Here is a 15549-nt window from a genome sequence, read left to right as displayed (position 1 = left end):
ATACTGTTTCAAGCTCCGCGAACCTATTCACTGTGCATGCGTCACGGGCGCAGCGCAGCACATCTGTTGGAACCAGTTTTCCACCCAGCACTGGGGGGAATTTAGTGAAACGTTTGAACTCCGATTTCGCGTTTTTTTTCAACTTTATAGGTTGAATTGGCATTTTTTATGATTTGTTTCGGTAAATGCACACCGAAAGGTACAAGAATCTGCAAAGTTGTGTTATACGTTGCATGTGACCTTTAAGTTTAACTCCCATTCTTTAACACTGCACTAAGGCTACCTAAGTCTATTCTTTAACAATTAATAACACTGTACTAAGGTTACCTAAGTCTACGGTAACCTTAGTGAAGTGTTAAAGAATGGGACTTAAGGTTAACTTTAGTAAACCTTTGCTTTGTGAAAGGAGCCCCTTCATGGAAACAGAGAAAATATGACAGATGTGTCCACCTTGCCCAATTTCTCGAAACAAAATTAAGTCTGAGTTTTTACTCAAATTTGAGAAAATGCATTCCACAGAATGAACTGAAATCGACATAAAACTCAAACTATAGGGGACAATTTAAGTTTGGTGAATAGATTACCTAAGTAGTTTGGGCTTTTATGTTTCAAAAATGCAGTTGAGTGAAAAATTCAGTTGTTTCAAACTGTGAAACTCAATTTGAGATTTGAGTAAAAACTTAAGTTTGTTTCGAGAAATCGGGGCCTGATTCCCTTTTTACTGCCTCTTCTGCATCTGTTGCTGAACATAGGTATTCACCAGGTCTTCATCAGTTTGGATACGTAGGAATGTAGTGATAATACTGACAATCCTATACTTGTTAACTGAATGGGAAGTTATACACGACATCCATATTAAGCTTATAGTCCATCACTATGCCATGGACTTGTGATCCCATGCATACAGAATTTGTGGAAAGTCATGCTGACATAGGCTGACACAATTATCACCTACACAGCATGGCTACAGATGTTGGATGTATGGGACACATCAGACTTACTGTCATATCATGTATCTATAGTGTCAGCCATGGATAGTGAAACAACACTTTAACACAGGTTTGGCATCGTTGTTTTATCCAGTATTCATGCTAAATCACCGCAAGTCTGGGCCAAACAACCCAGTGATCAATTTTGAGAACAAAGATCCATCCTGTCCAACACCATTGTACATGTAAACTGCTAGCTGTTTCAGCAACAAATTAATTATCCTCAAGAATCATCTTGTTTGGGGCTGCTGTCTGAATCAAATCTTGTTCAGTCTAAATCAAGATCTCTAATTCTAAAATGTTCTACTTTTAAAACTGTTCACAGTGAACACAAATGAGTAACAACAGAGACCCATCATGAAATTTTCCAGAGCGGGACAACACAACAGTACTGCCAAGTATCAGCAACTCTCGTCCCAGATCAACAATTACATGTCCTTGTTACCACAACCAGGTCGTGTATCATGACCTTGATCCGGTCGTTTACTGTGGTCAATTACACAGTCACAGCACTTTGATCATGTTGACATATTTCCTCAGGGCACACACAGCAGTGGAAGGACAATGGCCAGTGTCCAGTGCTCAGTAATAAGAGACTAGCAAGATGGATTGATTGGAGAGAATGTTAAGAGAATGATGCTTTCAGATGGACATTCTAAACACATTTCCTAAAAGGGAACCTGCTTGACAGAGCAAAACAACACTGACTTTGAAGTTTGTCAAAAACTTCACCATGCTTAAAAATCATAATTAACCATGAATACATTTTCATAGGGACCAACGACTTGACACGGCTTCTGTATTGATTTGAGATGGGTTATGTGAGGAATAACTCAATGTCCAAAGAAAATACACTGTTTCCTTTTTCATGACTGAAACAGGCAAAGAAAGTCGTAGAATGGCATAAAGGGGAGATCTGTATTCCACTTCTGTAATACGAAGGAAACAACGTTTCAGAGAATATTTGTGTTCCTTACTCAAATGACAAAGATAGTTAAACATGTATGAAAACAACAAACATGGTAGGACAACAAAGGTGGACACAAAAGGGAAACTAACAGAATCCAGGAGAAAATACTGGAATGTGTGACTTGATTTTCACATTCCAACCAAACTAGACTTCACATATCAGGAATTATAAAAACATTATGAGAACCACAAGTTGTAGATATACAAAACACTCTGTTACATATGAGTGTATGAGATCTGTGACTCTTAAGATAATAGTTCATATTTGAGGTTTCTATCTTTTACAATGAAGTTGACAGTCTGTAGACTTTAAATGGGTGGAACATATAAGGATTTGTATCATCCTATGTCTTATCCAAAGGCCACTCCTACACATGACTAAGTAAATGAGACCAGAAGCTTTGCTGACTTCAAACTGTCAGTGTCCTCTGTCATGCTCTGATGACCGTGCTCAAAGCTATTTCAACACAAAGCACCAATCAAAACAAAACACTTACACACTTCTAAACTGTTTCTTCATAATAATAACACTAGTATTCTGATTAATGTTGTAACTTGTATACATCCTGTTTTTAAAATCTCTTACATGTTTTTTTTTCAATATAAGTATGGACATAGGCATGTGACATTACAGATGTACAAGTCTACCTGGCATAAGGCTGCGTGACTCTAGTTAAAATTGTGCCAGAGCAGTAACAATTATGATTTTTCTGCTAATGTGACTATTACTTTCATATATGGTCACATTGCTGGATTATAGTTACACATTTACATGTATGACAGATGCTTATTGACCTGTCTACTCATAACATAACAAGACCTGTTGCAGCAAACACATAAACCAAATACTCAGATGATGGCTTGTTTCAAAGATAAACTTATCTCTCATAAGTTAGAAAGACAAATAATAGCTGTACATGTGATTGTGAATCATTGTGATTAACATGTAATCACAAAATGCTTCTCATCATCAATTTCCATGAACAACAACACTCGAAAACAACTAACATTATGAGGACAAGTAATCAACATGACAGAGGGAAGCTGCTCGTCTTATCTGACACTGATTAAATAAGTTAAAATGGTAACAGAAAACATGGTGGAATGTTTAATTTGTACAAATTGAGATTGGATCAAATCAGAAGGGTTTTCGGTTTTGTATTCTGCCAAATGTCGGTGGAATAAAGAAACTACGCAATTTCCAAAATTAAATTAACCCACCTGGATGAAACTTGACTCCTGTCCTCTCAAAAGTCAGTTGTATCTTACACACGGAAAAAAATTCAACGGTGGCATTTAAACTTACCTTCATTTGTGAACAAACTCCACAGCTTCGAGAACAAAATACCCATTTTGAGCAGTCTGTTGTATACTACAAAGTCACTAAAAACAGCTTAAGAAACGAGGACTGCCTCCAATCATCTATAATACATGTTTCTTGTTCCTGATCCACAAAATCATGTTAAGAAAACCCGGGGAATTTTCGGTTGGACAATAAATAAACTTGCGTAAATTCCACTTGCTGTTGACACGAGCTACCGGAAGTGGACTAATTGACAGATGGGCATGCGTTAGTCATATGCCGTAGCTTCCTGACAACTCTCTACATGATGTACGTATGACTTTGCCTTCGGATGGTTTTACATAATATTACGGCTATTATTTAATGGCGTACGTGCTAATTACCGACTGAATGACAAAGTAGCTTCCCGGTGCCCCCGTAGTTGTGAGACACGTTAATTTATGGTGGAGTGCACATAGGTGGTGCTTCCATATCCCTACAAAGAAAGTGGTAACAGCCCAGTTGATGAACACCCACAGGAAGCTAGCATAGTTTACTGACGCGTTAATTAACACAGAAGACATTTTTCGTTAAAGACCACTTTTTGTTTCGAAATAAAGAACATCGATAGATACAAAAATAATGGAATAGATTATCAAAGATATGACACGAGCTACCGGCCATTGGTACTTCAAGAAGGCCTGCCATATTATGGTGACCAGAAAGAGCCGTCAAAAGTTTATAAATTGATTATAGTTAAAACAGTTATTTCAATCAGATTGAATTATTATTGGTGAATTAGGTACATACGATATCAGTTATATCCGTAAACGTAAACCGGACTAAAATGTTATGATGTAATGACAAATTGAATGCCATTTTTAACAATGTTACGCACGATTTATATTCTTAAATGTTGATTTTAATTTTCATCGTTATCAAGTGCCAAGCGGATCGTATGCCTTTTTGAACCTATACTTGTTAAAGTTACCGTATCATAGGCTCTGGTTAACTAAATTTAGAACTTCAAACCACCGATTGCCCACTGAAACCACAGGCTCTCGTGTCATTGCGAGGAATAATGTCTTTTTAAAAAGAAATGTAAAATTTTTTAGATGACCCCCCGCCTTGAAATGCCTAGTGCAATGCATCTAGATACATACTGTAATCGCTAGTATATTGCACTGTGAAGCCTTTCAAGTCGGGTGTCATCTCAAATTTTTATACTTTTTATATATTTTATAAAAAAAACTTCTTTAATCCTAGCAATGACACGAGGGCCTGTGATTGAAACAGGACGCTGTTACGGCGATGAAAGATTAAAAGAACCTACCAATTTTATACATCACAAGTCTGTGATGAACTCCATGTCATATCCTACTGTCCAGCAGTAAGAGCCATTATACATGAATTTATTTCCCAAAATTTCTGTAAACATCCTAATATCTTGATACCTATCAATGTGCTGTATGCTTTCCGTGTCACTGTATGGGATCTTTCTGAATAAAATGTGTGTCCTGTTCTGTTCAGAATGTTCAGTTACACAGTTAAACCCTAATTAACTAAATTTAATCAATTCTGTCAGATAGGGGAGTGTGGTGTGCTTTCTTTGTTAATCACCTACTCCAGTGTCTCACAAGTGGGAGTCTCACACTTAGGAGACCCGCCTCCAACCTATCTCTCAAGGAGTTGATACGGGAACAAGTTAAACGACATTGTGCCAAAATGGCATCAGTCATTGTGTCACTTGTCTCGCAAGTGAGATCATATCAAATCATTTCTCTTCTTTGAGAGACATTTGAGAAGTTGTAAAGATGAAGGAAAACCGGGTTCTGTAGCTAGTCAACTTCTTTACTGCAATCATTGCAACGTTTTGATGTAGATACTGACATCATTATGATGCAATTTCTTTTCATCTTCAATTACATGTATAACATATAACATGTGCATTACACGTGTATTCTATTGTATTGTTGTTTTATTTCAAACTGAGTTTAGCAATGTGGAACAGCTTGAATTTTAACATGCCTGCATTTTGAAAATAAAACCCAAACAACTTCAGTAATCCATCTAAGTGTCCACTATGTATTGGTATAAGATCGATTTCAGTTCATTCTGGGAAATGCTTTTTCATGTGTTTTCTGTAATTTGAGTAAAAACTCAAAAATCAGATTTGGGTTTTTTTAGAAATGGGGGCTGGGTGTGTATTTATTCACACAATATCTTATATAAACATGATTCCGGGATATCTGGAACGTTTATATGTTCTAATTACTTGTCAGAATGATTATCACGTAGATTAATACACAAATCTTGAATTTGTCGTTTCGTTGAATCGTTTGGATAGGACCTCTTCTGAAATGCTTGACTAAGCTAATGTTCACCAACAGAAGAATCCCCCGCAATATCTTGTTCATGTGATACGCCGAATGATACGTACATTTATGTGATAGTCTGATGGTTAATGTCAAGATTTTACATCAAATTAGCGTGTGTTTTTTTTAAAATACGTTCAACACGGATCCAAATATGTTCATATAATGTTACCTTTAGCTTTAGTGTGTTTAGAATGCTTTCATTGACCACAAAGAAAGTAAGCATGATTTGGCCAGAGATCGTACACCAGTGTAAATGATCTCTGATTGTGAAAAATATTTGTCCCTTTGACCATTGACTATGTAAAGAATTACGTCTTTGAAGGGCATTTAGAAGTGAAATACGTCAGGTGATGAATGAGTAAACATTAACTCCGAAACGTTGTGTTCTCACAATGAAGAAGTTGATATCCATAAAAATCTTCATTCTTATGTAAAGACTTGTTGCTGTTTTTTCTTCGATACCAATGGCCAGGTATAAAAAGACGTACAAGGGCTGAAATATGAAATCCCTGATAAACATGAAATGTCGTTTTCAGTTTCAGCTGACACCTTATGTTTAAAATATACAAGGAGATGTGTTTGTTGGGAAATAGTATTCTACAAGTACTTCCGGCTTACATCACTTCCTGATTGAGTTTCACATGGCAAAATGAAAACAAGGCTGTAGTTCAACGATAAACAATCGACGTTATGGAAGGGAATCTAAGTGTGTATCCTATTCGCTTCTTGTCAGTAACTTAGGAAAGAGGTACAACTACCGCCGCGCAAAAGTGTTCGCGATCAGGCCCCATGCATCTTAGCGTGACACGCTGACTGACGGGTTGAGGGATCGGCAGGGTCTTCAATCGGTTTGCCCTCGCGGTTAAAACTGGTGTTATGTTCGGCCAGAGTGCAGTTTACCGGGCGCTCTACCTGGTGACAACTGACAACTGAGCTCCTGTATCCTTAGCCCTTGGGCACCCCCTTCTAGATCCTTAACCCTTGGGCAACCTCCTCCTAGATCCTTAGGGTTAGTGAGTAAAGGTTAGGGTTTGCTTACTTTTGGTGCACTACTCCCACACAATATCAAGTGAAGGACCATTCACAATATCTGGCAGAATATGGCTGGTGATTTATGTGCGGTTCATTCATTGTCATCAGTTTATGTACATGTATTTAGGGTGGGTATGTCAGCAATTTTAAACACAATAAATGGTGGTGGTGGTGGTGGTTGGGAGGGGCCGGGGGATGGTGTGTGTGTGGGGGGTGGGGTGGGGGGTGGGGGTGGGGGGGTGGGTAGGTGGGGTGGTGGCTCGGGTCATTGCTTTTATCCATGACATGCAAGTCACTTACTCTGTGCATAAATTTTAGCTGGGGGAGGGGAAGTGGGGCACTCACATTGTACAACCTGTCCATAGTGATCATCATACACCTGTGAAGGTCCCATGGTAGAATAGGCCTTCAGCAGCCCATGCTTGCCATATAAGGTGACTATGCTTGTCGTAAGACTAATGGGATTGGGTGGTCAGGCTCGCTGACTTGGTTGACACATGTCATCTGTTCCCAATTGCGCAGATTGATGCTCATGTTGTTGGTCACTGGTCCAGACTGAAATATTTACAGACTGCCGCCATAGAGCTGGAATACTGCTGAGTGCACGTAAAACTAAACTCACTCACTCACTCACTCACTTACAGCCTTGTATCAACTTGGGAGTTTAGACAAGGATTAGTCCCAAATGTGTAGCCCAAATTCAACTTCCTCTGGTGATCCACAAAGGCATGTTAGATCACGGAAACTGCATTCTCCGATGTTAGGTTTGCAAATGGAATTAATTCTCTGCTCAACCGGAACAGCAAAGCAAATTTATTGACACTGAATCATCATGATCACAAGCCCTACCATAGCTTGATGTTCTTGTCATCAGTGATGTGGAGACCTTGGCTTGCTGTGGGTTATGCACATTGGAGCTAAGGTTGAAATGTTTCAAAATGGCACAGAGCATGCTGGCAAAAATTGTTGTTGATTAAATATGGAAAACAAAGGGACAAGAAGAAATGCAATGGTGATAATTTGGAAATCTGCTGTTGCAGGTAATGCAAACGTAAAGCTTCACTCTTGATTAGTGTCACATTATCTTTTTCAGAATCCCTTATATTTTCATGTATTTAGTTGACAACTAACTTTATGTCAAACTACTAATTTGATCATTTGAACTGCTATGTTGAATGGGTGGTGGGGTAACCAGATGGTTAAGCGCTGCTCGTCATGCTGCAGACTCAGGTTTGATTTCTCACACTGGGTAATGTGTTGAGCCCATTTCTGGTGTCCCCACCCTTCTCACCGTGACATTCCTGAAATATTGCTAAGAGCAGCATGAAATCACACACGCACAGACACACACACACATGGACAGACACACACGCAGTCATGCAACCGGAAGACAAGTATTACAATTTTTGGGTCTACATTACGCTAGCTCTACTATATTATTATTGCAATCTTTAATTATATATTGAAGAGTGATAATTTCACTCTCTACTTGCTCTACTTTATTAATATTTCAAACGGGAATAGCTTCATTAAGAGCAGATAAGAAATGGAATCCAAGATTATTTGCAGTTTGAAACCTTAAGTGGAAGTTATCTAGTAGCCCACAGACAAGTAAGATGCCATTATTTGATTGCCCGAAATGAACACTGACTTGTCCCGGGCGTCGTTCGATGCAATTTTTTAACCCTTGATCTGTCTCAAAAATGAACTCATTCTTCCCTAGACTTCAGTTTCATTCGTTTTTGTGAGTGCATCATATTATTATTTTGGTGATGCCAGATGGTGATGCCAAGTGGTGTCATTTTGATGTGAAAGTTCTCATTCTAACCGGAATTATGGTAGACAAGACTGTTGCAGTAATACAGTGAAGAAAGATATGCAGGTAGACTTCAAATCTGTAACATTTGTCCTTGACAAATACAAGTGATCTGAAGGTGCCATTCCCGACACAGAGGCAGGCTGAGATAGCTCACACGACGCTTAGTGTTGATGAGGAACCTCGCCGAGGAGGAGTCCGACGTACACTGTCTCTGAAGGGGAACATCTTGAATGTGTAAGCCTACTTTTAAAATTGGATTGTATATTATCCAAACTTAAACTAACACTGTGTTTACGTCCACATACTTACTTACAGGAGTATATTTACTTATTTGTAAACTTACTTATATTAACAAATTTATTGACATAAATATTTTTACTCCTTGGCCCCATTCCCCAAAACGATTGTAGCGTTAAGTCCCATACTTCAACATAGACTTATGACAGTCGTGACTTCCATACTTTAACATGGACTTAAGACAGTCGTGACTCCATACTTTAACATGGACTTACGACAGTCATAACTCCCATGCTGTAACATAGACTTAAGACAGTCGTGACTTCCATACTTTAACATAGACTTACGACAGTCATGACTCCCATCCTTTAACATAGACTTACGACAGTCGTGACTCCCATACTTTAACATAGACTTACGACAGTCATGACTCCCATCCTTTAACATAGACTTACGACAGTCGTGACTCCCATACTTTAACATAGACTTACGACAGTCGTAACTCCCATACTTTAACATGGACTTACGACAGTCGTGACTCCCATACTTTAACATAGACTTACGACAGTCGTAACTCCCATACTTTAACATGGACTTACGACAGTCGTAACTCCCATACTTTAACATAGACTTACGACAGTTGTGACTCCCATACTTTAACATAGACTTATGACAGTCGTAACTCCCATACTTTAACATAGACTTACGACAGTTGTGACTCCCATACTTTAACATAGACTTACGACAGTCGTGACTCCCATCCTTTAACATGGACTAACGACAGTCGTGACTTCCATACTTTAACATAGACTTACGACTGTCGAAGCGCTACGATCGCTTTGAGAAATGGGGCCAAGGAGTAAACTTACACCTGCTCCAGAGGTAAAGTAAAAGTATATTTAGACCTGGAGTATTTTGCTTCAGGAGCAAATCAACAAATAACACTTTTGAGGTATTGTTCATCCCAATTTTGTTCTGATATATACATAGGCTCTCTTCCAGAAAGCAGTATGTAAGTATGAAAGTCTTGTTGCAGCATGGTTACCTTGATCAGCAGTTCAATATGATCATGTTGTGGAAAAGGACCTGGACCTATTTGCATTTTAATTCGCAGGATTTTTTAATTAAGGTACATAAACTAATTAAAGTTTTATATTTTAACAGATGAGCATTCATGCATTCCATACATGATGTATATGCAGTGACTTCAAGAAAGTAACTTGTCCTGACTAATTTTCCACTTGCCCTGATCTTATGACACCACGTTTAATGTTAATGTTTATAGACTATTTAAGTTCACTCATTCCTTATTTCATGTGAAGAAAGTATTAGGCTACCGTATCAGACTAGCTGCCCCCCCGGACAACTGCCCCCTGACAACTGCCACCTGGCTATCTGCCCCCTGGGTTAATAGCACCCCGGACAACAGCCCCCCACCCCATGTTGTTATTATGGGGGGTACTTAGGCTACATGTAACTTTTAATATGAATTACAAGGCTACACTTTTTTATGTAGGTGAATCATTTTCTTTGGTGACATCTAGCCATTTTGGAAAATTAATTTGTGAAAAATGTTGAGAATGCAGTTAGCATTTACTGTCTGCCATCACATCAAGTGACAATATTTAGCTAGAGTGCTGCAGAAATTGATGAAAATATATAATTTCTCACCATGAAAAAAAATACCATATAATTTTTGTTCCATTACCAGAAGAATCAATAATTAAGCATACAAGTAAATGGATGACTTTTTGTTTATTGCATTGAGTGATGTTTTCATGTGAATTCTCACACTGTTCTCAAGCTCAGATAATGGTGTAAGAGGCCAGTTAAATAATCTACAAAATGTCTCTGTGCAATAAACAAGGAGTTTTCATCCATAAAGTCACATGCTTCACAAAAGACTGACCAACTTCTAGTAACAGTTAGTAAAATCTTATTGGCATAAACAGCAAAATGACAATGATAAAATATTAATTTAGGATTGTCCAGGATGAATCTTTTCTCCATTAAAGCTATAATCTCTGGTTCTGAACATAACGTATGTCACCGTTTACAAATTTTGTTGCAGGATGTTCGAGGCAACCGAGGCTCGGAAACTTCGGGTGAGCGTCAACTCTTTCATGGAACATCTGATCCTTGTGACACAAACTCTTGATATGTTCGGACCTCCCAGCTGATGAAGGACAGTTTATGTACAGATTCACTCATCTCATCTCCTCCATATACATGTAGACAACCTGTGATGCAGTTGGCAAGGACATGAAGAGCATCATCATCATCACTGTATATATCTGCCTGCTCTTGTGATGAAGAACATGACAACCACGTTGTTACATCATATGGTTACAGACAGTGTGATCGGCAGTGATGAAGCTAGGGAGTAAAAGAACTTCAGGGTCAGCTCGAGACTAGCTCTGTTGACACTTTGTAAGTTTCACTCGGAAGCATGTTTTCAAGACTAAATGAAAATAAGAAGACAAAGTGAGCAGGCATTGTGGAAAAATTATAATGCAACTGTGATGTGTTCTGGGGTGAAGTGGGTGTGAGTGAGTTTAGTGTTACGCCGCACTCAGCAATATTCCAGCTAAATAGCGGTGATCTGTAAATAATCAAGTGTTAACCAGACAGTCCATTGATCAACAGCATGAGCATCAATGTGTGTAATTGGGAACCAATGACATGTGTCAACCAAGTCAGTGAGCATGACCATCTGATTCCTTTAGTTGCCTCTTACGACAAGCATAGTCACCTTTTATGGCAGGCATGCAAATATGCTCTTCAAAAAAGTAGGGATCTTCATTTTTTTAATTTACGATTAAACATATTTAGGGAATTCATCGAAGTCAATCAATGTTGATATGATATTATTGAATGTTTTGAGAGTGCATCACCATTTGCACTTCCTTACAACCATAGTTATTTGGAATGTATTTTGTAAGATGATGGGTGGATGGCATGTAATTTGCATGCATACGATTTTCCTTAAAAAAACAAAAAAACACTAGAAACAAACACTAGCAAATGTGTGATGCAAGATGAGTGTCAAATTTAATGTTCTAATTGATTCCTCGACCTTGAAAAATCAAGAATGGACCCCATGCACGTGTATGGGGCTACTGCGTTGTGCACGTGCATATCATGTGTTGTGTTTAGGGTAGATAATAGAGGGAAATGGTGGTGCGTTCATAAGATGTCTGCCCTTGAAACGTTTGTTAACGTTTACAGTTCCAATCCAAATTGAAAGTTCAGGTTCCCCTACTTATTTTGAAGAGTACATATATCCAGAAATTAGAATCATGCTAAGCTGATGGGGTTTAGAGTGTATACAGTTTTAGGTGGCTGGCAGAAGTCGGAAACCCCCAGTACCAACTCCTGTTTGGAAGGACCTACTCTGGCTCACCATTTCAGTGTCATGTGTATTGTTTTTGTATACTACATGTTGTAGTGAAAATAGTAGTGAATCTCTTCAGATACCCCTGCTTTAAGCAAGAATCCTCTCGCTCTGTAAGGTGTTCCATTGAGACATTTGCCTCAGAAAGGCCCATATCTTGAGAAAGTAACCCTCTTCTCTCACAGAGCACTTGGTAGTCAAGTGGTTAAAATGTTTGCTCATCACACCAAAGACCTGGGTTCGATTCCGTACTTGGGTACAGTGAGTGAAGATTATTTCTGGTGTCTGTGATATAGCTGGAATATTGCTTAAAGCATTGTAAAATTGAACTCACTCACTCTCACAGAGTACCCTGCTCTGACAGTAAACTCCACGAAAACACCCTGACTGACTGAACTATCTGTTTGATGTAACACGCCTTTCTCTGTGTAGGTGACAGCTATGTGTCTAACATTTGTTCGACTTAAGTCATCACTGTTTTGTACATTTAGTTTTGTAGTAAAGCATTAACTGGTCTCTGGTTTAAGGCAGTCTTTTTTTCATTGCTGAGTTTTTATCCACACTTGGATCCAGTTGCAAATTTGGGGAGCTGAGACCTGCACCAGAGAGACTCATGTAGTTCAGAGGTCTGGACTGGAATCTTCTGGGAGAGACAGACATGGAATAAGAGATCGACAGCATGAGCATCAGTCTATGCAGTTTCAACCAGACGATCCTGTGATCAATATCATGACTTGGGATACGATGGCATGTATCAACCAAGTCAGCGGAGCCTGACCACCAGATTCCAATAGTCGCTTCTTACGACAAACAGAGGTTGCTGAATACCAGTTCTAACCTGGATCTCCATGGATCGCCTGGGTTGGAATTCTCACGTGAAGAAAAGCATGGGTAGTTATTCTGCTCCTGGTTCACACTGGCTGTCAAGCATGGTGTACTGAACACCTGTCACTGTGTTCACAAAGGAGACAAATATGGAACCTTGTATGGTTTTAGATCACAAAGGGAGGCAACATTAGTTATTGATAGTAAGGTTGGGACAGGGCCAATTACATGGGTACCCCATCCCCTGTTACCCTACCCTACCCTACCCTACCCTACCCTACCCTACCCTACCCTACCCTACCCGGATACCTTCTATGTTAATTCCTGACATCAAATTTGTAAGAAATGGCAATATTCTTCAGTGACTGTAATGATGACTAAATCATCAAAGACAATGCAATCGGTTAATCGTGAAAAAATAACATATTGCATCGATTAATATACTAGTCACATGATGTTAAAAGTAAAGGTATTGAGGCAGTACCCGTATCCAACTCATTTCCCATCCGTCATGGATATCTAGGCTACCTGTCCCAGCCCTAATTGATAGGTACTTTATCTGGTCATTGAAGATGAACTGACAACGGAGGATTAAATTTCTCCAGTTGACCTTTGCTTTTGTTGTGACAACACTGGGACCAATCTTAAGAAAATGTGTGAACCCCATTTCTGGTGTCCCCGATATAATATTGCAAGAATATTGCTAAAAGCAGCGTAAAACTAAACTCCTCATTTAAGATAATGCAGGTGGAACATGTGCGTGGTGTCTTGTGACAGTGAAGATGTGAGGCACATTTAAATCGATCCATGTTCCAGAAGGTTTCTCCGAATCCTGCCGGTGTTACATACAGTGGCAATAATGATAATGGTATCCTGGATGAACAACTTTTATCCTCCAGCCCAAACCAGGGAAAGATCCACTCCTTCCTGATTCATGGGGCCGAGGAGGTTCCGTTGTACACTAAGCTGATCGTAGCTCCCATACCTTAAAGATTAACGACAATTGTAGGGTTACGGTTCTTCCGACAACTGCGTCTGCGTGAAGGGAAATCTAAGCTACACTGCCCATCAAAAGTTGACTCACTAGTGCAAATATAGCCATTTACTTCAGTTAACTGTTCTTAACTAGAAAATTTAAAATATTCCATACTGTTTAAATGCAATGTTTACGCATTAACTGATGTATTGTAAAACAAATCAGTAAGGTTAACATGATTATCGTATTGAGGTCAATAAGTGATGAAACTCGGTGAAAACAGTCGAATTCTCAATAAAACGTTACAACAAAACGCACCTGTGCACATGCTGTTCAGCATGATTCTCGAGCAGTCTATCTTGCATGTGATGTTTGGTTCCCTCAAATAAGTGGAGAAATTCATCTTCCATATAACCATATATATATATACACACAGCATTTAGTGAGTGCTTTAGGTGAGTGTAAACTTTTTGGTAGTACAAGTATATATGACATTGTGGAAAAAGATATTTATTACTCATCTAACCATCTGTTGTGAGAATATGATTCGAGGATGTACATGTGTGTATGTGTTTACATGATCTGTGTTTGAACTTAAACAAAGGTAACATGCCCAGTGGTATTGGAGGCTCTTCAAGACGACTTCATCGTCAAGAGCATTGGTGAAATAAACGTAACAAACCTTGGATTTCGCAGCAACAGGCTTGTACCTTAACTTTAAGCATTGCTACGATGAATGTATGGTTAAGTGTAATTATTACCAGATCAGGTTCCAGCTGAAGTCTGGTTTATTAAAAGCTACCATTTTCATGTCAGATGATTCGCCCCATGTGTCCATTTGAGGATTTGTCCGCCAGAGGACAGCTGGACAGGGGTTTGACAGTTGACCGTGTTATGCAAGACTTTGGTGAAAGACTTTGCTTGATTCTCGGTATTAAGAGGATTAAAGAAGTTAAGGCCTGATCAGCTTGTGTCGGGTATACCTTGTCTGAGCGGGGTATTCATGTGAAACCCTGGCTTGATATCTCAGTGGGAGAGGACTACAGACACAAATCCACACTAGCACAAACAAATACGCGTGTATGCGCGTATAAGTAGTAATATATAATATATTGGCACCACATACGTATAAGTGTATTAATCCTAAACGCGGCATTAAACCTTTCATCACATCACTGCTAGAGGTGAAACAATACTCAGCGGATTTCCACGATGAAGTCCTCAGAATATTTGATAATCTTGGCCGGAGTCTATGGAGCAAGAACATCTGGTTGTTACATGCAAATATCTGCAAGAGAATGCTTCACATCAAAACCAACCAGGAAAGATCGGGATTAATTTGGCCGAAAGCAACCTATGCTTGTCGTAAGAGGCGACTAACGGGATCGGGTGGTCAGGCTCGCCGACTCGGTTGACACATGTCATCGTATCCCAAGTGCTGAAATAGATGGTCGTGATGTTGATTACATGATCGTCTGGTCGAGATTATTTACAGACCGCCACCCTGTAGCTTAAATATTGCTGTGCTTTAAACAACAAATCAACAAACAAATATAGCTGAAGATATTTCACTCCGAAACATGGACTACATTCAGCCTAACCATTGAGATAACACGCAACCAAAATACGTTATCAAGTTATCAGTCAT

The 15549-nt window shown here is 39.1% G+C and overlaps 2 protein-coding genes across 2 annotated transcripts in view; one reads left to right on the top strand and one right to left on the bottom strand.

Moving 5' to 3' along the window:
• Positions 1–3495, bottom strand: part of LOC137255898 (ADP-ribosylation factor-like protein 5B) — a 32225-nt gene extending 28730 nt beyond the window's left edge. The window contains exon 1 of the mRNA XM_067793482.1: positions 3265–3495. Coding sequence (XP_067649583.1) covers positions 3265–3310 — 46 coding nt within the window. The 5' untranslated portion in view covers positions 3311–3495. The remainder of the gene's footprint in view (positions 1–3264) is intronic.
• Positions 3496–6219: 2724 nt separating this feature from the next.
• LOC137255655 (EKC/KEOPS complex subunit LAGE3-like) lies at positions 6220–12615 on the top strand. Its single transcript, XM_067793130.1, has 3 exons — positions 6220–6328; positions 8575–8703; positions 10778–12615. The coding sequence occupies exons 1-3, from the start codon at positions 6309–6311 to the stop codon at positions 10884–10886; spliced, it is 258 nt and encodes an 85-aa protein (XP_067649231.1). The 5' UTR covers positions 6220–6308; the 3' UTR covers positions 10887–12615.
• Positions 12616–15549: the final 2934 nt, after the last annotated feature.

Source organism: Haliotis asinina, chromosome 11 (assembly GCF_037392515.1).
Source record: "Haliotis asinina isolate JCU_RB_2024 chromosome 11, JCU_Hal_asi_v2, whole genome shotgun sequence".
NCBI classification, from domain to species: domain Eukaryota; kingdom Metazoa; phylum Mollusca; class Gastropoda; order Lepetellida; family Haliotidae; genus Haliotis; species Haliotis asinina.
Note: the sequence above shows the minus strand (reverse complement) of the source record. Positions and strands in the feature narration are given on the sequence as shown.